The sequence below is a fragment of the Hydra viridissima genome, unplaced genomic scaffold, assembly GCF_058129835.1.
Source record: "Hydra viridissima isolate aposymbiotic clone 2 unplaced genomic scaffold, HvirCarnegie_v1 scaffold_8, whole genome shotgun sequence".
NCBI classification, from domain to species: domain Eukaryota; kingdom Metazoa; phylum Cnidaria; class Hydrozoa; order Anthoathecata; family Hydridae; genus Hydra; species Hydra viridissima.
The window spans coordinates 1,797,501-1,818,095 of NW_028324307.1; the positions used below are offsets into that span (position 1 = coordinate 1,797,501).

Sequence of the window (20,595 nt, forward strand, 5' to 3'; positions counted from 1 at the left end):
GGGAGGGAGGGATATGCTCTATATAAGGAACATGCTTCAAAGTGGATATGCAATTGCTTTAACACAGTGGTCCAAAAATAGCTCTAAATCATTTATTCTTTATTGTTAATTATTAAAACTGAGATCATATATTAAAATTAATGGATGACATACATCAGGGAAATTTACAGCGTGCAGTTCACAGCTGCCTTATTTATGCTGAGCAGTCATACAATGTGTTAATTTTTACTTTCACTTTCAGTTTAAACACCAAAATCCAAAGAAAAAAATAGTTATAAATTGAAAACCATTTAAGATTTTTTATTTTAAAAAAAAGTCCAATATACCCTTTTATTTGATATAAATAAAACATATATCTCATTAAGAATCAGGCAACAAACATGAGATATAGAGTCTTAAGATTGTAAACATAAAATAAACGTTAAGTAAAATAATGAACATGAAATTGCAGTTTCTTTTTCATACCTGGTGTAATCGAACTTCTTCCTGTGCAAACATCAGCTCTGCTTGTTGTCCATAAGGAACAGGAAGCCTATAAGTGCAATAAATTCAATAGAAATCGCTTAAATATCAATTTAAATAAATTAATGATGTAAAAAATCAATTCTGTAACTTTTAAGTAAAACGTAACTTTTAGATAAAAATAAAATTGAGGAAATAGCTAAAATTCTGCATGATACTCACTTAGCAGGATTTTCTATTATACAATATGAACCAGGAGGAATAACAACAAAAGGGGCAGGTCCATGAACAACAACCTGATTTTCTTGCAAAATAAGTGTTGATGGACCAATCTCTACATATGTGATGTTGGAATTCTAATAAGAAAAAATCTTTCTACTTTAAATTATCAATTTATTTATCATTTATTTATTACCAATTTGTTATCAATTATTATTTATTACCAATTTATTTATCATTCTACTTTAAATACCAATTTACCAATTCTTAAATTATATGAAAGCCCATACACAGTATAATTACCTAAATATATTCTTATACAAAAATAATAATTAAAGAAACAATTTTAAAAGTACTAACCAAATGATGATTACTATAAAGTAAAATAATGGATATCAGAACACAGTAAAATAAAATTGCTAAAAATATATTGCAAGCAACTCACTCCAATTATCTTAAAAGTCAGAAAAATATCAGACCACAGAAATTAACTGAATACTTTAAAAAAAAAAATTGAGATGTGTTGATTTAACCGAATGAATTCTTATATAGTTTGTAAAATTTGTATACATTTGTTGGCTTAGAAAATGACATACATAAGTATAAGTATACCACTAAAAATCTTACCAGATCTAAAATATGGGCAAATTCTAAGGGTTTTAATCTCAGAATATTTGCAGCCATTTCAAAACTAAAACTGGGTTGTTTTGATAGTATTTGGACACACCTTTGCAAGTTTCAGTCAAGAGACGAAGTCGTTCGTCACAACAATCACAAGTTTTATGTAGCCTGAATGAATTTTTTAAAAAGATACCGTGAAAAAATAAATGAAAACATACAAATTTCAGGCTAGATAACGACGTTAATGACGTAGTCTCTCCGTCCTTTAAGCTGCGCAACATTTAAAGCATTAACGATTATTGGATCTTTTGGATTTTTCATGTGTCAAAAAATCACACTAGAAAAGAGAGCGACAAGAAATGCTTTTCAATACTTTGGGTTGCTTTTTGACTTTTAAAATACTATTTTAAGTCTAAAAGCAACCCGAAGAGAATGCTTCCTAATTGAACTCTGCGAACGTATTCTGCTATATCTGTGGCTGCTACACACCTGCCCCTTAATTATTTCATGACCTGCTTATTTTAGATACAAATTACAAGTATTTTAAAAATTATTTATTCTTCTTAGAATTTATTATTTATTTATTTTTTTTTTTTTATCAAAACGTGAACATCAGAAGGCTTTCTAAGAGTGAAATTGGTTGCAACAGTCCGGATTAAACAGTGGAGCATCGCCATCTGGACTTTTAGAAAAAAATTCACATGCGTCTGTTTCGGACTGTTTTGGCATACAATTTTATAACCTTATGACTAATCGGGTGATTTAAGGCCAGTCTGAGAAAATTTCGTTTTTTTTTCGTGTTATTTTTGTTTAAACGCGTGTGATGTGTATTCACCTCGCGGGATTGATTGCATTAACAGTTAGACGTTTAGTATACCGTTATCAAAGGCCGACATTGTTTTTATAGAAATAGCCGATAATAGATAAAAATATACATCTACCAAATCTATACATTCATATTTAAGAAATAATAGTACTTTATTTTTATTAAATATAAATGATTATATTTACCTATTTAAAGTATAAGTTCTTATTGAACTTGAGATTCCAAAATATTACATCATTTTTGAGAATACTGCTCAGAAATGCCTTTATTGGTTCAACCAAATTTTTCTTAAGGAAAAAATTGGATAATTTACTAGATCTTTCTTCGATTCGAATGTGAAGAAACTGGCACTAAAAATCTTCATACTTTTTTTGAATGATGGATTTCTTTTAGGCCTTGTAAAATTTTAGCTTTCGTATAAAAACACTTATAGATTTTAGCTATGTTCTTAGATTCGAATTTAAATGTTCCAAACCTATTCAACTTTGTACACTTTTTTTTTTTTGCAAAATTCGAAACTTGCACGGCAGAAATAGGAAAAACATAGTAAAACACCCCTAAAAGTCTTTTGACTTTTTAAGGGGTATTTGTCACTCGCCTATAATACAAAAAGGCTAAAGGTCAACCCTGGTGTGTATTTTTCCTGATAATTTTATTTTTTCACTTTTCATTACCCCAAACACAGGCTACATCTTAACATTTGACTCTAACAAATCAGGAGATAATAACTTACTTGAGTTTAGGAAATAAAAACTTATAGATAAACATAAGGTAGTAAAATATTTTCTTTCTAAAACAAAATACAGTTTAAGATTGTCTTTTAAGTTGCATTAAAACTAGGTTTACTGGCCCTGCCACCAATTTGATCCATCATTTGCTTTACATAACCTTGGATATATCACCCTTCGTCAACTTCCAATAGTTTTCCAAAGTATTTTCTAAAAATTAACAATGGAGAAGCTGGATGACAAAATGAAATTTAGAAAAACCCTATTGTGAGATTTAACAAAATTATTTAAAATGATCAATTATTGGTAAAAAAAAAAGATTAATTAGTATTTAATATTATCATTTCTTACATTTGCGATGAAACAAACTGCTTAACACTATGATCTCATTCCCATATATTGCATTTTGAAGAGTGCTTGATATTTATTGTTCATTGTCCTATGAGAAACAAGGATTAAAAAAATTGTCAATATTAATCCAGGACCTTGTAATTTATACACATTATAATGTAGTTATCATATAATGAAAAAAAAAATTTTAATGGAATTCAAGGAAGAAATTTAAAAAATTTCTCTCTTATATTTGTATAGGTTTTATGTAAACCCACCACTAATAAAAGCTTCAAGGTTGACAAAAGACAAATAATTGATGAAAAACATTTGGATTTTGCAACTTTTCCTTGTACTTTCAAAACTTGTCTTGTTTTTTATCATTATTACATTTGCTGAAAAATGAAAATTTCACAAAACTTGTAGTAGTAATTGAAAAATTAACAACTTAGATGTATGTATGAATGCATGCATGTATGTATGTATGTATGTATGTATGTATGTATGTATGTATGTATGTATGTATGTATGTATGTATGTATGTATGTATGTATGTATGTATGTATGTATGTATGTATGTATGTATGTATGTATGTATGTATGTATGTATGTATGTATGTATGTATGTATGTATGTATGTATGTATGTATGTATGTATGTATGTATGTATGTATGTATGTATGTATGTATGTATGTATGTATGTATGTATGAATGCATGCATGCATGCATGCATGCATGCATGTATGTATGTATGTATGTATGTATGTATGTATGTATGTATGTATGTATGTATGTATGTATGTATGTATGTATGTATGTATGTATGTATGTATGTATGTATGTATGTATGTATGTATGTATGTATGTATGTATGTATGTATGTATGTACGTATGTGCGTATGTGCGTATGTTTAACTAGTTATTTAATATTAAAGAATATAAAAGAAAAAGGTATGTCATGCAAAACAACAATATTTATAAAAGTGTTATTTTTTTAAAGATATATACTGATAAGTTATTAAATATCATTTACTTTTACTTACAGTATTTATCAGTACTTATCAGTAGTTATCAGTAGTAATCAAATATTACTTATTATCTTTTCTTACCTTTTCTTATTTTTAAAAGAAAAGCTTTTTCAACATATTTTTTTTTTGCTTGACATATATATTTGTGTACATATACATGTGTGTGTATTTTATATATATATATTTTGTATATATACATATATATATATATATAAACTATATATACTATATGCACTATATGTGTGCATGTACTATGGACAGTTTTCCATAGCGTCATTTTCTAATATAAGTATCATATTATTGAAGCTTAATGTCATATTTAAATAAGTAAATATGACAGTGAAGTTGGAGCAATTTATTAAATTTGTATGCCCTTCCTGATGTTAACTTGTTTTGCAGATCAGAACTGAGTATTTTTTAATTATGATAATACCTCTAGGGGGTTTACCATCAAAGGTTTACTAGCTCCTGCTGACATTACCCGCATTTAAATTGGGAGTTTTATATTGCAGATTTTTTATTCTTCTAAGGAAGTTGTCTTTACCAAGGCTAAAGAGCCTTGCCAGCCCTATTATATGATCAGTTTAACGTCATGTTATCTATACATAATCTACTGATTTACGCCTTTGAATTTATAATAAGTAGTTTTTTATAACAATTAAAAAATACTTTTTTTTTTTTAGATTAATAGCAGTTTTAAAACATTTTAATTTACACAAGTTTATTGCTGCAGCTAAGTTTCTTCATTTCAGTTTCCAGTGATCTTTCTTTGGAGTCTTACTTTGCAACTTTGTGTTTTTCACATTTATCTTTTGCATATGAAAATGTTTGAACTCCTACAAACAAACTGATAATCTGCTCAAGCACATTTGTTTTAATATTGTTTGTAACAGAAGTATCATTTGACATACAAACATTGTTAAAACTAGATGTAACTGTTATATTTACTGTTAACTTATTGGACAGTTTGTGTATAACATAACTAGCTAAATATTGCAAACTTTTTACTTCTGCATCCTCCATATTCAGGGTTGATTTATCATATTTATAACCATTGAGATTGTTTTTATTGGTAAGGTAGTTTAAAATATCATTTGCTACGTCCTGCAATATAGTATTTGAAAAAGTGCATTCTTCAAGATGTTTAGACAGGTTTTAGGCAGATTTTCCGACAGAAGTCCAAAAAATATTGAGTAATCATTCTCAGGGTCACTCTTAAACTATTTAAAAACACTCTTTAGCTTATGCCACAACTCATCTGCATCATTTGGGGAAAATTGAAAATTTAAAAACTTTACATAAACTAGGGGAAATTTGAAAATTTAAGAACTTTCGCCATGCAATTTTTTTGTTTATTTGTGTTACTGTGCACCTTTGGAAGAATGAGAAAGAGTAATTTCTTGAACAATAACATAAACAAAACGCTTTTGTTTGTTTCCAGATTATATATTCTTGTGACTATGCTAGAATCAACTTAACTTATTTTCATTCACTAGGACAGTTTCAAGGAGTTTTTGTTAACTTCAGCAGTAGCAGCTTCGTCTACATAGAAAATCTGTAGAAAGAAGAGTTGAATTTTTCTGATTGTAAATTTTTAGTAAAAAATTTAAGAAAAAGTTATTTATGTGCTAATAAACATGGGGTAATAGCACATGTCTATGAGCACATAAATAACTTTTTCTTAAATTTTTTCACATTTCTTTTACCAATATACAAAACATAACTTAATGTTATTGCCGATTTTCGCAATCAATTAAAATCTTGAACGATATTCCAATAATTATATTCTGTTCTCAACAACTTGGAGAAAAGTAAAGGCTTGCAAAGGACATTGAATAAAAAGCGATTTTCCGATTCTAAAAACACTTTCAATAAAAAAATTAAGAACACAAGGTTTTTTTTTAAATATTGAAGAAAAATGATGACATAAAAGATGATATTTAAAAGCGAAAATGAACGAATAAAATAATAATAAATCGAAAATATTAGAAGACACTCCATAAAAGCAAAAATAAGAAATAATCATGGAAAATGTAAAAAAAAAGCAAACAAACAATAAGAATTGAATACGACTTAAATAAATATCAAACAAAATATAAAACAAAGAGCATTTCAAAAACATTTTCCTGAAGTATGGATTGCGTAAGAGAGGACATCATGAAGATAAGATTCCATTACGTCACAGAATAAATATTTTAAAAGAGCCTAATATCCTTCAATGAATGATGCGTTGTCATGGAGCCCAACGTTGAACTCTTTCTCTCCAATGGATATCAGTGAAAACTCTGCATGTGCAACTCACAGTTGGCTAAGTCGCACTTCGTTAATTCTCTTTCTCGGTGACCCTCACATAAAGTCTCTAACTGTATTGACTCTATTTCTTTCAAAATTCCTTTTGCCTCTACAAACAATTCCTTAGTCATTAAACACTTAGCCACCCCGTGTCGTGTTACTACGACCGATGGATGACGAGAGCCTAACGTTTTTAGCTGCATTTTCTCAACTGCTAGTAGTCTATTCAGAGCGTCATCTTGTAATCTCTTTTCAAATAGACAATATCCAATATGACACTGAACTGTCAATGTTAAAGGATGTTTTTCACCTAGCACTTCTAGCAAAGAAACTTCAAGTTCCTGAAGTTCTGCTTCACAATCCTTAAGTAATACTTTGTCATACGAACGTGTTTCAAACTTACACACTACCTCTTTGCGCCAAGTTGACAAAGTTAAAGGATGTTTCTTTCCTAAAGAGTCCGTAAGTAATTTTCTAACAGCGCTCAATGCTTTCAACCCTTCCTCGAAATAACCCAACTCTACAAAACAAACCGCAATATCTCTTTGATTAATCAAAAACGATGGATGGCAATCACCAAATGTCTCCAACAAAACTGTTTCAACTTTTTTCAGTTTTCTAAGAGCATCACTAAAAAGTCCCATTTTCATAAGACATTTTATATTATACGAATGAGTGTTTAAAAATAACGGATGTGCTAATCCTACCACCGATTGCTGCACTTTTTTAACTTTTCCAAGTTGTTCTATGGCGTCTTTATATAAACCCATGGCAATCATACAATAGCCAATATATGATTGAACAGTTAACGTAGATATATTCTTACTTCCTTGAGTTTCTAAGAACAACAACTCAGTTTCTCTAAATATTTCAAGAGCATCGTTAAACAAACCCATAAACATCTTACACCGTGCGATGTTGCTTTGAGCAGCTAAAGTTGATTCGTGTTGATAACCAAATGTTTTTAAAAGAACTGTTTCAACATCTCTACATCTTACAATAGCATCTTTGTATAATCCCATATTAACTTGGCAATGTGAAATATTGAGTTAAGTGATTAAAGTTGAATGATGTTGATTACCTAAGGTCTCTAATTGAATTAATCAGTGCCGTGGCAAAGGCCCCCCAAACCCCCCATTTGGGGGGGGCCCACGAGATATAAGGGGCCCGTTTTTTAAAAAATGATAAAATTTTTTATGGCATTTTATTATTTTAACAGATAATTATCAATTATATTCAAACTATAAAATAAAATAAATGCTACTAAGACAATTTTAATGTGAAAAAAAACAACTGATGAGAATGGACATCCTTGTTTAGTTTCTGTATCTATATAGTAGCTTAACTCTAAAATTTTTACTCATACTTTTATGAAAAACACGGAATTTTTTAATCTTGACATGTTTCGTAGTTAACATACTACATTTTCAAAAGATTAAATAACAATTTAAAACTCTGGATATAAATATAAAATCAAAATTTGAAGACATTACAGAGAAATATTAACCGACAAATAGAATTGTTACAAACCAATAAAAATTATAATACAAATTATGATATCATAAATAGCATGCAAAAAATTATGTAAATAAAACAAACTAGATTGACAAATTTATATTATAATGAACAGTTTATTTAAAGATGAGTTTTCCTATTTCACATGGAGTTTTTACACCGGGATATTTCCCGGTGGGCCGTCAGCAATACAACATTTTAAAATTTTATAATATTTTAAAAAGTATTTTCTTTAATTTTTTTAATAACTTTCTAGAATAGTAATAAAAAATTGTGAGTTGAAATACGATTTGAAATATTGATTTCTGCGTGTCAGTTGCTTCATTTGACTGTATGATGTGTGTGTAGTTGGTTAAACCGAAACGCAATCGTCATTATTCAAAATTCGTAGTGAGCGTGGCTGAATCAGCTGAGCCGGTAAGTTTATTATTTTTAGGAGACATTATTATTTTTCATTTAATTTATTTGTATAAATTAAATAGGTATAGTACTATAGTAGGACCTAAAAGTAAATTTTATAAACTATCTGTTCTATTTTTAGGTATTAATTATTGGAATGAAGAAAGTGAAAAGTGGTGCAGCTAAGAGAAGAGAAGCAGCTGCAGCCAGGGAAGTAATAACTAAGTACCCCAAACTTACACAATTTTTGAAACCAGCAGTTCAAGCTGATGGTGAATCAGTAGCAATAACAGAAACCAATAATGATGTTACAGCCAATGCAGAAAATGATTCTGTTTCTTGTTTTGGTTTGTCTGCTGAAGGAGACTCTAATATGGCAATCTGTGAGTGTATACCAACTGCCACAACACTGCCACTTCTTTTTCTCAGTGATGATCCTTCTGATTGGCCAGAAAATGTTTCTGATGCACAGAGGTGTGACATTGTTGAACGTGGTGTAAAGCAAATTGAGATAGATTTTCCACACAATCAAGAAAGACGACGATTTTCAGTGACTTATTATAAACGACAGATGAAGAATGGAGAAACTATTGTACGGTCATGGCTTGTGTATTCTATGAAAAGTAATAAAGTTTTTTGCTTCTGTTGCAAACTTTTTGGTATATCAGATTCACCATTCCGACAAGGGATGAACACATGGGAAGGTTTATCCAAAAAACTGAATGATCATGAAACAGGAAGTACACATCTCAGGTGCTTTGAACAGTGGATGACATTACGAAAAGGTAAACTGTTTTAAAAAAAATTTTGTCATTAAATATAATAAATATTTATATATTTTACCAAATTCAACATTGCAGGCATAATGAATCAAACAACCATTGATGAGCATCAATACAAGTTGCTTCAAAAAGAGCGAAAATTTTGGAGAGCAGTATTGGAACGATTACTAGACATCACTCTATTTCTTTCTGCGAGGAATCTTGGATTCCGTGGTTCACAAGAGGTCATTGGTTCCAAGAACAATGGAAACTTTCTTGGGTTGTTTGAATTGATGGCGAAGTATGATAGTGTGCTCGATGAACTTTTACGTCGGATTCAGAAGAAAGAAACTAATGAACATTATTTGAGCAATGATACCCAGAATGAGTTGATTGAATTGTTAGCCAAGGAGATTGAAGCCGAAAACCTTTCCAAAGTAAAGAAAGCGAAATATTTTTCCATTATTTTGGATTGTACGCCAGACGTTTCACATAAAGAACAAATGAGCATAATCCTACGATCAGTAGTTTGCATTCCTGGGACAGGTATCAACATTTCTGAAAATTTCTTTGGATATCTCAAGGTAGATGATACCACTGGAAAAGGGCTTTTGGATGCCTTTCTAGATCAGACAAAAAAGTGGGAATTAAATATTCTTGACTGTCGAGGCCAATCCTATGATAACGGTGCTAACATGAAAGGAAAGGCAAAGGGTGTTCAAGCTAGGCTTCTTCAAATGAATCCCAAAGCTCTATATGTTCCGTGTGCAAACCATTCACTTAATCTAGTCATTGTTGACGGTGCAAAGTCATCCAACAGTGCAATTACTTTTTTCGGAGTTCTTTCAAGATTGTATACACTCTTTTCATCATCTCCTGCTCGATGGCATATTTTAAAGTCATGTATACCCATTTCTGTCAAGCCTCAATCCGATACCAGATGGGAAAGTAGAATAAACTGTGTGAAACCTCTTCGCTATCACCTGAAAGAGATATTAGAGGCATTAGAAAAATTGGAAGTGTATGCTCTAGAGAAGAGAGATGGCGCAACAGCTACAGAAGTATGTTCGCTGATGGAATATATGATGACATGGCCATTCATATTGTCAATCGTTATTTGGTATGACGTTTTATACCAAATTAACAAATCAAGTAAGCTTCTGCAGTCCTCTACAACTTCCCTTGATGTCTTGGATAGTGAAATAAAGGCCACATATGCATTTCTTCAGCAATATCGTGAAACTGGATTTTCAGACGCACACATGAAAGCATCAGAAATCGCAGAAGTGTTGGACATTGCAAAAATTTTTCCAGAAGTGCGTTCCCGACAAAAAAAGATGATTCATTCATACGAGTGTGCCGATGAAGCTCACACCATCCAATTAGAACAGAAGTTTAAAGTTGATTTCTTTTTACCACTCCTTGATATGTCAATGGGATCAGTAAAGGAGCGTTTTGAACAAGTCAGTAGTATCACAGAGCTCTATGACTTCCTATACCGTTCTGAGAATCTTATTCAAATCTGTAAAGAAAATTCTTTGTCTTTATATTGCAAAAATTTGCAAGCAAAGCTTGGCGATATAGATTCGGATGATCTGGAAATGGAATTAAAACGATTTGTCATAGTGGTACAGGAGAAAGAAAGTACTCACATGAAATCTGCACATGATTTTCTTAATTACATTTATAAAGAAGAGCTGCAAGAAACTTATCCAAATCTTGCCATTGTGTTACGCATAATCCTTACCTCACCAGTAACTGTCGCAAGTGCTGAACGTAGCTTCAGCAAGCTAAAATTGATTAAGACTTTTCATAGGTCAGTATATTTAATCTTGCTACTTTATACATAATAGATGTAGCTCTATGCATTTCTTTTCACTTTTTATAGGTCAACAATGGTTGATGACCGCTTGTCTTCTCTGGCGATGCTGTCAATTGAGAACGATGTGGCAAGAAAATTAAATTATGAGGAGATAATCAACAAATTTGCAAGTATGAAAGTTCGCCACAAGTCATTTCTGTGACAATTGTGAATATGTGATTTATTACAGGTTTTGAAGTATTACCAATATAATATAACAAACATTATTCTGATAATTATCCGTACATATACGTTTGTCTATACTTATATGTCTTATTTTTGATGTTTTTAGCCTTTAGAAAAAATGTGACGCATATATATCCTGTAATGTGATGCCACAAAAATAGGGCCCAAAAAAATGATTTGGGGGGGGGCCCAAATGTACCACGCCACTGCACTGGAATTAATTCAACTGCTCTAAGTCTCTCAATGGCATCCTTGTATAATCCCATATCCATCTGGCAAAGTGCAATGCTGTGTTGAGTGCTTAAAGTCGAGGAATGACGGTCACCTAAAGTTTCTAGTTGAATTGATTCAATTGCTTTAAAGTTCTCAACGGCATCTTTGTATAATCCCATATTCATCAGGCAATGTGCAACGTTGTGTTGAGTGGTTAAAGTTGACGGATGTCTGTCACCTAAAGTCTCTAATTCAATTGATTCAACTGCTTTAAACTTCTCAATGGCATCTTTGTATAATCCCATATTCATCTGGCAATGTGCAACGTTGTGTTGAGTGGTTAAAGTTGACGGATGTCGAATACCTAAAGTCTCTAATTCAATTGATTCAACTGCTTCAAACTTCTCAATGGCATCTTTGTATAATCCCATTTTAATCTGGCAATGTGCAACATTGTTTTGAGTGGTTAATGTTGACGGATGTTGATTACCTAAAGTCTCTAATTGAACTGATTCAACTGCTTTAAACTTCTCAATAGCATCTTTGTATAATCCCATTTGAATCTGGCAATTTGCAACGTTGTGTTGAGTGGTTAAAGTTGACGGATGTCGGTCACCTAAAATCTCTAATTGAATTGATTCAATTGCTTTAAACTTCTCAATAGCATCTTTGTATAATCCCATTTGAATCTGGCAATTTGCAACGTTGTGTTGAGTGGTTAAAGTTGACGGATGTCTGTCACCTAAAGTCTCTAATTCAATTGATTCAACTGCTTTAAACTTCTCAATGGCATCCTTGTATAATCCCATATCCATCTGGCAAAGTGCAATGCTGTGTTGAGTGCTTAAAGTCGAGGAATGTCGGTCACCTAAAGTTTCTAGTTGAATTGATTCAATTGCTTTAAACTTCTCAATGGCATCTTTGTATAATCCCATTTTAATCTGGCAATGTGCAACATTGTTTTGAGTGGTTAATGTTGACGGATGTTGATTACCTAAAGTCTCTAATTGAATTGATTCAACTGCTTTAAACTTCTCAATAGCATCTTTGTATAATCCCATTTGAATCTGGCAATTTGCAACGTTGTGTTGAGTGGTTAAAGTTGACGGATGTCGGTCACCTAAAATCTCTAATTGAATTGATTCAATTGCTTTAAACTTCTCAATAGCATCTTTGTATAATCCCATTTGAATCTGGCAATTTGCAACGTTGTGTTGAGTGGTTAAAGTTGACGGATGTCTGTCACCTAAAGTCTCTAATTCAATTGATTCAACTGCTTTAAACTTCTCAATGGCATCCTTGTATAATCCCATATCCATCTGGCAAAGTGCAATGCTGTGTTGAGTGCTTAAAGTCGAGGAATGTCGGTCACCTAAAGTTTCTAGTTGAATTGATTCAATTGCTTTAAAGTTCTCAACGGCATCTTTGTATAATCCCATATTCATCTGGCAATGTGCAACGTTGTGTTGAGTGGTTAAAGTTGACGGATGTCGATTACCTAAAGTCTCTAATTCAATTGATTCAACTGCTTTAAACTTCTCAATGGCATCTTTGTATAATCCCATTTTAATCTGGCAATGTGCAACATTGTTTTGAGTGGTTAATGTTGACGGATGTTGATTACCTAAAGTCTCTAATTGAATTGATTCAACTGCTGTAAACTTCTCAATAGCATCTTTGTATAATCCCATTTGAATCTGGCAATGTGCAACGTTGTGTTGAGTGGTTAAAGTTGACGGATGTCGATCACCTAAAGTCTCTAATTCAATTGATTCAACTGCTTTAAGCTTCTCAATGGCATCTTTGTATAATCCCATATTCATCTGGCAATGTGCAACGTTGTGTTGAGTGGTTAAAGTTGACGGATGTCGAATACCTAAAGTCTCTAATTGAATTGGTTCAATTGCTTTAAACTTCTCAATGGCATCTTTGTATAATCCCATATTCACCTGGCAATGTGCAACGTTGTGTTGAGTGGTTAAAGTTGACGGATGTCGATTACCTAAAGTCTCTAATTCAATTGATTCAACTGCTTTAAACTTCTCAATGGCATCTTTGTATAATCCCATTTGAATCTGGCAATTTGCAACGTTGTGTTGAGTGGTTAAAGTTGACGGATGTCGGTCACCTAAAATCTCTAATTGAATTGATTCAACTGCTTTAAACTTCTCAATAGCATCTTCGTATAATCCCATATTCATCTGGCAATTTGCAAAATTGTGTTGAGTGTTTACAGTTGACGGATGTCGGTCACCTTAAGTCTCTAATTCAATTGATTCAATTGCTTTAAGCTTCTCAATGGCATCTTTGTATAATCCCATATCCATCTGGCAGTGTGCAACGTTTTGTTGAGTGGATAAAGTTGACGGATGTCGGTCACCTAATGTCTCTAATTGAATTGATTCAATTGCTTTATACTTCTTAATTGCATCTTTGTATAATCCCATATTCACCTGGCAATGTGCAACGTTGTGTTGAGTGGTTAAAGTTGACGGATGTCGATTACCTAAAGTCTCTAATTCAATTGATTCAACTGCTTTAAACTTCTCAATGGCATCTTTGTATAATCCCATTTGAATCTGGCAATTTGCAACGTTGTGTTGAGTGGTTAAAGTTGACGGATGTCGGTCACCTAAAATCTCTAATTGAATTGATTCAACTGCTTTAAACTTCTCAATAGCATCTTCGTATAATCCCATATTCATCTGGCAATTTGCAAAATTGTGTTGAGTGTTTACAGTTGACGGATGTCGGTCACCTAAAGTCTCTAATTCAATTGATTCAATTGCTTTAAGCTTCTCAATGGCATCTTTGTATAATCCCATATCCATCTGGCAGTGTGCAACGTTTTGTTGAGTGGATAAAGTTGACGGATGTCGGTCACCTAATGTCTCTAATTGAATTGATTCAATTGCTTTATACTTCTTAATTGCATCTTTGTATAATCCCATATTCACCTGGCAATGTGCAACGTTGTGTTGAGTGGTTAAAGTTGACGGATGTCGATTACCTAAAGTCTCTAATTCAATTGATTCAACTGCTTTAAACTTCTCAATGGCATCTTTGTATAATCCCATTTGAATCTGGCAATTTGCAACGTTGTGTTGAGTGGTTAAAGTTGACGGATGTCGGTCACCTAAAATCTCTAATTGAATTGATTCAACTGCTTTAAACTTCTCAATAGCATCTTCGTATAATCCCATATTCATCTGGCAATTTGCAAAATTGTGTTGAGTGTTTACAGTTGACGGATGTCGGTCACCTAAAGTCTCTAATTCAATTGATTCAATTGCTTTAAGCTTCTCAATGGCATCTTTGTATAATCCCATATCCATCTGGCAGTGTGCAACGTTTTGTTGAGTGGATAAAGTTGACGGATGTCGGTCACCTAATGTCTCTAATTGAATTGATTCAATTGCTTTATACTTCTTAATTGCATCTTTGTATAATCCCATATTCACCTGGCAATGTGCAACGTTGTGTTGAGTGGTTAAAGTTGACGGATGTCTGTCACCTAAAGTCTCTAATTCAATTGATTCAACTGCTTTAAACTTCTCAATGGCATCTTTGTATAATCCCATATTCATCTGGCAATGTGCAACGTTGTGTTGAGTGGTTAAAGTTGACGGATGTCGAATACCTAAAGTCTCTAATTCAATTGATTCAACTGCTTTAAACTTCTCAATGGCATCTTTGTATAATCCCATTTTAATCTGGCAATGTGCAACATTGTTTTGAGTGGTTAATGTTGACGGATGTTGATTACCTAAAGTCTCTAATTGAATTGATTCAACTGCTTTTAACTTCTCAATAGCATCTTTGTATAATCCCATTTGAATCTGGCAATTTGCAACGTTGTGTTGAGTGGTTAAAGTTGACGGATGTCGGTCACCTAAAATCTCTAATTCAATTGATTCAACTGCTTTAAACTTCTCAATGGCATCTTTGTATAATCCCATTTTAATCTGGCAATGTGCAACATTGTTTTGAGTGGTTAAGGTTGACGGATGTTGATTACCTAAAGTCTCTAATTCAATTGATTCAACTGCTTTAAACTTCTCAATGGCATCTTTGTATAATCCCATTTGAATCTGGCAATGTGCAACGTTGTGTTGAGTGGTTAAAGTTGACGGATGTCGAATACCTAAAGTCTCTAATTCAATTGATTCAACTGCTTTAAACTTCTCAATGGCATCTTTGTATAATCCCATTTTAATCTGGCAATGTGCAACATTGTTTTGAGTGGTTAATGTTGACGGATGTTGATTACCTAAAGTCTCTAATTCAATTGATTCAACTGCTTTAAACTTCTCAATGGCATCTTTGTATAATCCCATATTCATCTGGCAATGTGCAACGTTGTGTTGAGTGGTTAAAGTTGACGGATGTCGAATACCTAAAGTCTCTAATTCAATTGATTCAACTGCTTTAAACTTCTCAATGGCATCTTTGTATAATCCCATTTTAATCTGGCAATGTGCAACATTGTTTTGAGTGGTTAATGTTGACGGATGTTGATTACCTAAAGTCTCTAATTGAATTGATTCAACTGCTTTAAACTTCTCAATAGCATCTTTGTATAATCCCATTTGAATCTGGCAATTTGCAACGTTGTGTTGAGTGGTTAAAGTTGACGGATGTCGGTCACCTAAAATCTCTAATTGAATTGATTCAATTGCTTTAAACTTCTCAATAGCATCTTTGTATAATCCCATTTGAATCTGGCAATTTGCAACGTTGTGTTGAGTGGTTAAAGTTGACGGATGTCTGTCACCTAAAGTCTCTAATTCAATTGATTCAACTGCTTTAAACTTCTCAATGGCATCTTTGTATAATCCCATATTCATCTGGCAATGTGCAACGTTGTGTTGAGTGGTTAAAGTTGACGGATGTCGAATACCTAAAGTCTCTAATCGAATTGATTCAATTGCTTTAAACTTCTCAATGGCATCTTTGTATAATCCCATATCCATTTGGCAATGTGCAACGTTGTGTTGTGTGGTTAAAGTTGACGGATGTTGATTGCCTAAAGTCTCTAATTCAATTGATTCAACTGCTTTAAACATTCTCAATAGCATCTTTGTATAATCCCAAATGCATCTGGCAAAGTGCAACGTTGTGTTTTGTGTCTAAAACAGACTGATGTCGGTTACCATGCTTTTTTATATTTAAGACGATGTTTTCTTCAAGTAACGAGATTGCCTCATTGTAAAGTCCTTCGTTTATCTTGCACTCTGCTAAGCAACCTCTTGCATTAATAACTGAGTCACTGTCCGCTTCATTGTGAGCTAATACGCTCTCAAAGATTTTTGATAATACTTGTGAAGCTTCTTTTACACGGCCTTTGGCGTACAAGCAGATTTTGAGTTCTTGCTGCAGATTTTCAAACTCATTTACCAATTGTTCTGTATTTTTCCAGAACATAAGTAAGAAATGGTTCAACCAATGCCACGAAGAGTCGCAATTCGTATAGTTTTGAAGCGCTTTTTTAAAAATGTTAAGAGTGCGTTTTATGTAAAGTGTTTATTCGTACTTGTCAATATCGGCTAGTGCAGTTTGAGATATTTTCTGCGTCAGCTCGTGAAGACTGAACAGATCGTTGGAAGTGTTTTTATTGTCAGTTTCTTCAAGAGAAATTATTGAAAAGTTCGTTAAAATCGTAATTGCTCTGCTTACTTCATGGAGGTCGTGGAGCTCTAGAGCTTTGGCAACATTTAGAATAAATTCACGTCGGATGTTTTTTATATCACAGTTCAACAGACATTTTAAAAGCTCCAGAGCTGTATTTTCTTCATTAATCTTTAGCTTGCATAAGACAACACGGATTGATTTTCCTATGCTTTGGTTTTCAGCTTCGTTGTGCGACATTGAGTTGAGGATTTCAATTGAGCTTACTTTGATTAGTGTTAAGTATTCTTTTGCCGAAATACGTGTGGCGTTCATGTAATCAACTGATTTGTCAAGCGCTAAAGGATGATTGCCAAGTTCTTGACTAATCAGTTGAAGTTGACTTACATCGCCACTGGCGGTGGTGTTTTGTGATAAAAACTCAACTCCTTCTTTCTCGCTAAAGGGCATTATCTTCATTACTTTTATGTTTGGGCTCCACGCTTTCCATTTCGATGTTATTAAAGTAAAGGCATTTTTATGATAGGAAAGCTGGTTTTCTAATGATTTAACACTTACGTCGTCTACGTCGTCGTAAATGTATAACGTTTTTTCGTTGCAAAAGTGTTTATGAATTTTTTGAGATATGTCTTCCTCACTGAAATACCTTCCGCTCTGGTCGTGAGTTTCCAACCCAAGGACGTGACAAAGATCCGTTTTGCATTGATTTAAGGTTAGAAAACTAGCATTAAACCATACAATATTGGTGTATAACAGTTCCTGATCTTTATCATACTTTCGAGCAATTTGTGATTTGCCTACTCCGGACATCCCTTGTAAAACTACAGCAGAGTAGTTACCTTCACAATAGCATTCATGAAGTTCTTTCAGAGTTTCTACTCTCGCGAAAAACCGTGTAGTCGGGGGAAGAAGCTGGTAAATGTTCGTTTGAGACATCTAAAAAAGTTCCCGCTATTAATTTGAAAAAATCTCCGCTTCACCTCGGTCAATTTTTACTTGTTTCAAGTGCACATGCGTGAAAGGTCCTAAAAGTCCTATAATTTATGTGGTGCATGGCTGGGTATATGTAAAGGAACCTTGTTTAGGTTTAGGATGATTAAAGGGGTGGTTGCTATGAATGTCAAGAACTGTTTTAAGTTGGGTGGATCGTTTTCCTAACCATATCTAAACTACTAAAGTTTATTATAAAAAAATTATGGTAAACGTTAGTAGTAAATCAATTTTCTGTAATAGTAAAAAAAACTTCAAAGAATCAATTGAACATTAAACATTTTGCTATTCCTTAAGACTTGTATTTTTTATACTATGTATTTTTATTATCTGTTGCAGTAACCTATCAGTAATTTGCAAATACAAATCTTTATGTATGTTTTAACGTTTTGTTTGTAGTAGTAAGTTTATTTTTATTATCTATTTCTTTCCTTTTTAATCTAACCCTTTTAATCTTTAATATGCTAATTAAAAATGTAAAAAATGACGTTGCTTTTTAATGTTTTTTTTTTTTATCATAACAGTACTTTAAGAGCGATTTTTATTTTTATGTTTAAATAATAAGTGACGAAAAGATGTGTTTCAAAGTTGACGTAAAATCGAACTTTTGAATGTTTTTCGAATGAAAGTTTCTCATCTATCATAACACCAAGATAAATTATATCAATGGACGTTTTACTTTATGTTAAAATTCGCTGTTGTTTATTAAAGCATTGTTACTCTATTTTTAATCATAATGATAACATCATTTCGTCAAGGTTTTTTTCTCCTATTCCCCAGATGTAAAATCAGACTATTGGCAACCTCAAAGCTAGAAGTGATTATGTCAAGGAGCGAAAAGCAAAGAAATTATCATTTCATTTAATGCTGAATAAATCACTGGTTCTGTATAAAATGTAAACAAAAGCAATGCTTCTTATAAAGAAAGATAAGAATTGGTACTTTTTATAATTTTTTTAAGTTATTTATATTTTTAAGAAGAAAAGTTGAAAATATAAATTTGTACCTGTTTTTACTGTTTTTAGTTGCTACGAACTTAACATTGAATATTTTATCTATTTGAGTTAGTATTTTGTTTGCGTTTAGCTGTTGGATTATCAGCTCTAATTGCTTAATAATATTAATCTCGCTAAGTATTAATGAATAGAAATCGTCGCGCACCTTGATGGTTATCAAAGACTAAAAGCGAGGCATTTAAATGGACTGGACCTACAGAAATGTTCTTTGAAGTGTTTTTTAAAAAAGCTTATCATTTTTTAGGAAATCGCCGCAATGTAAAAGACAAAAGTGTATTTAGATAGTTGTAGTTTTTGGATTTCTTATATTTTGTTTTTGTTTTTATTGATTTTTAAACAGTTTTTATCAGTTGAGGATATTATAAGGAATAAAAATGGTTGGCGAGATATTTTCAGTTTGATATTTACTTGGGACCTAACTTTTAGGTTAAAAGCGTTAAAAATAGTACCTAAATAGGTTGCGCTATTAGAAAAAAAGGCAAGATAAGTTTTCACTTAAAAAATAAGAAAGTAAATTAAATTAAAATAGCATCATACATTTAGTTCAGAAAATACAATTTCAAAAAATTGTCTACAACATTGAAATTGCATTACGCGGATTTTATTAAGAAAACTATTAGAAGAAATTGATGACTTTTTGCATTTTTCTTCTGATACAATAGTTTTAACGAAGGTGCCCTGTGTTATTAACCAATTTACTTACGTAATGGACAGACGTTCGTATGTCACGAAGAAATGTTCGTAGTTTACGAATTCTGATGTTATAAAAAAAAGCGTAGGGGAACATGGGGCAAGATTACGAACGTTTTGAAAAGCACTTATATCTTATTCAATAACTGTTTCAATAAGCAAAACTTTATCAAAAAGTGGAAAAAAAATTATTATGCGTCCCATATGTATAAAAAAAACCCATATAAAAATTAAAAATAGCCTGGAAAAAACTCATTAACCAAAGTTACCTCAAATTATCATCTTGCCCCGCATAGATGATAATTTTAAAAAAAGTAAATTCCATTACACCATTACCTTCTCAAATAACACGATATCATAAATTCTTATTAATAAGATACGTAATACAAACGGTTATGTAATTTTTTAAACAATTAAACTATATATTTGTATAGGGCTATGCAAAAAAAAGTCTACTAATCAGTTTTTAGCAAATTCCAACACAACAAAATAAAGCAAATGCAAAACAAAATATTTTAATGCATAATAAAGCAATGTAATAATGACTAAGCTACACAAAAGTTATTACAGTATAGGTTTATGGTAAAACATGTACTTTGGCGAAAAGACAAACGAGTCATCTTGCCCCGTTCATCTTGCCCCTAGGCTACTTAATCTTTAAAATGACTCAGAACTCTACATAAATAAGTCATCATAACTTAATACTACTTGTGTGGCTTACAAATTGAACAAACTGAATGAGGAATTCTTGCTTACCTTTGGCTGGTGATGTAATGATGAAATAAATCAAAAACAAGTGGATAAATTTTTTTTTTCTTTAATATAGGAA

General features: G+C 32.1%; 3 protein-coding genes and 2 long non-coding RNA genes across 8 annotated transcripts in view; 2 read left to right on the forward strand and 3 right to left on the reverse strand.

Annotated features, from left to right (window-relative positions):
- Window positions 1–1,506, reverse strand: part of LOC145186551 (major vault protein-like) — a 16,785-nt gene extending 15,279 nt beyond the window's left edge. The window contains exons 1-3 of the mRNA XM_090095723.1: window positions 1,309–1,506; window positions 685–818; window positions 466–532 (exon numbers count right to left, since the gene is read on the reverse strand). Coding sequence (XP_089951849.1) covers window positions 466–532; window positions 685–818; window positions 1,309–1,365 — 258 coding nt within the window. The 5' untranslated portion in view covers window positions 1,366–1,506. The remainder of the gene's footprint in view (window positions 1–465; window positions 533–684; window positions 819–1,308) is intronic.
- A 1,418-nt stretch (window positions 1,507–2,924) lies between these two features.
- LOC149884465 (uncharacterized) lies at window positions 2,925–4,092 on the reverse strand. Its single transcript, XR_016454806.1, has 3 exons — window positions 3,465–4,092; window positions 3,208–3,295; window positions 2,925–3,066 (listed from the first exon to the last, which is right to left on the reverse strand). It is a non-coding gene; the product is annotated as an uncharacterized LOC149884465 (long non-coding RNA).
- A 4,096-nt stretch (window positions 4,093–8,188) lies between these two features.
- Window positions 8,189–11,494, forward strand: LOC149884466 (zinc finger MYM-type protein 1-like). 2 transcript variants are annotated; one of them, XM_090095242.1, is made up of 5 exons: window positions 8,189–8,439; window positions 8,564–9,206; window positions 9,282–10,998; window positions 11,071–11,233; window positions 11,336–11,494. In XM_090095242.1, the coding sequence occupies exons 2-4, from the start codon at window positions 8,579–8,581 to the stop codon at window positions 11,204–11,206; spliced, it is 2,481 nt and encodes an 826-aa protein (XP_089951368.1). In that variant the 5' UTR covers window positions 8,189–8,439; window positions 8,564–8,578; the 3' UTR covers window positions 11,207–11,233; window positions 11,336–11,494. The 2 variants fall into 2 exon arrangements, with proteins under 2 accessions (XP_089951368.1, XP_089951367.1); XM_090095241.1 differs by having other exon boundaries at window positions 11,071–11,174.
- On the reverse strand, window positions 11,062–19,165 carry LOC145186655 (uncharacterized). The gene is made up of 3 exons (XM_090095243.1): window positions 19,067–19,165; window positions 13,823–18,006; window positions 11,062–12,940 (listed from the first exon to the last, which is right to left on the reverse strand). The coding sequence occupies exons 2-3, from the start codon at window positions 16,518–16,520 to the stop codon at window positions 11,280–11,282; spliced, it is 4,359 nt and encodes a 1,452-aa protein (XP_089951369.1). The 5' UTR covers window positions 16,521–18,006; window positions 19,067–19,165; the 3' UTR covers window positions 11,062–11,279.
- On the forward strand, window positions 18,607–19,463 carry LOC149884467 (uncharacterized). 3 transcript variants are annotated; one of them, XR_016454803.1, is made up of 2 exons: window positions 18,607–18,998; window positions 19,086–19,463. It is a non-coding gene; the product is annotated as an uncharacterized LOC149884467 (long non-coding RNA). The 3 variants fall into 3 exon arrangements; XR_016454804.1 differs by having other exon boundaries at window positions 19,208–19,463; XR_016454805.1 differs by having other exon boundaries at window positions 19,321–19,463.
- The last annotated feature ends 1,132 nt before the right edge of the window (window positions 19,464–20,595 follow it).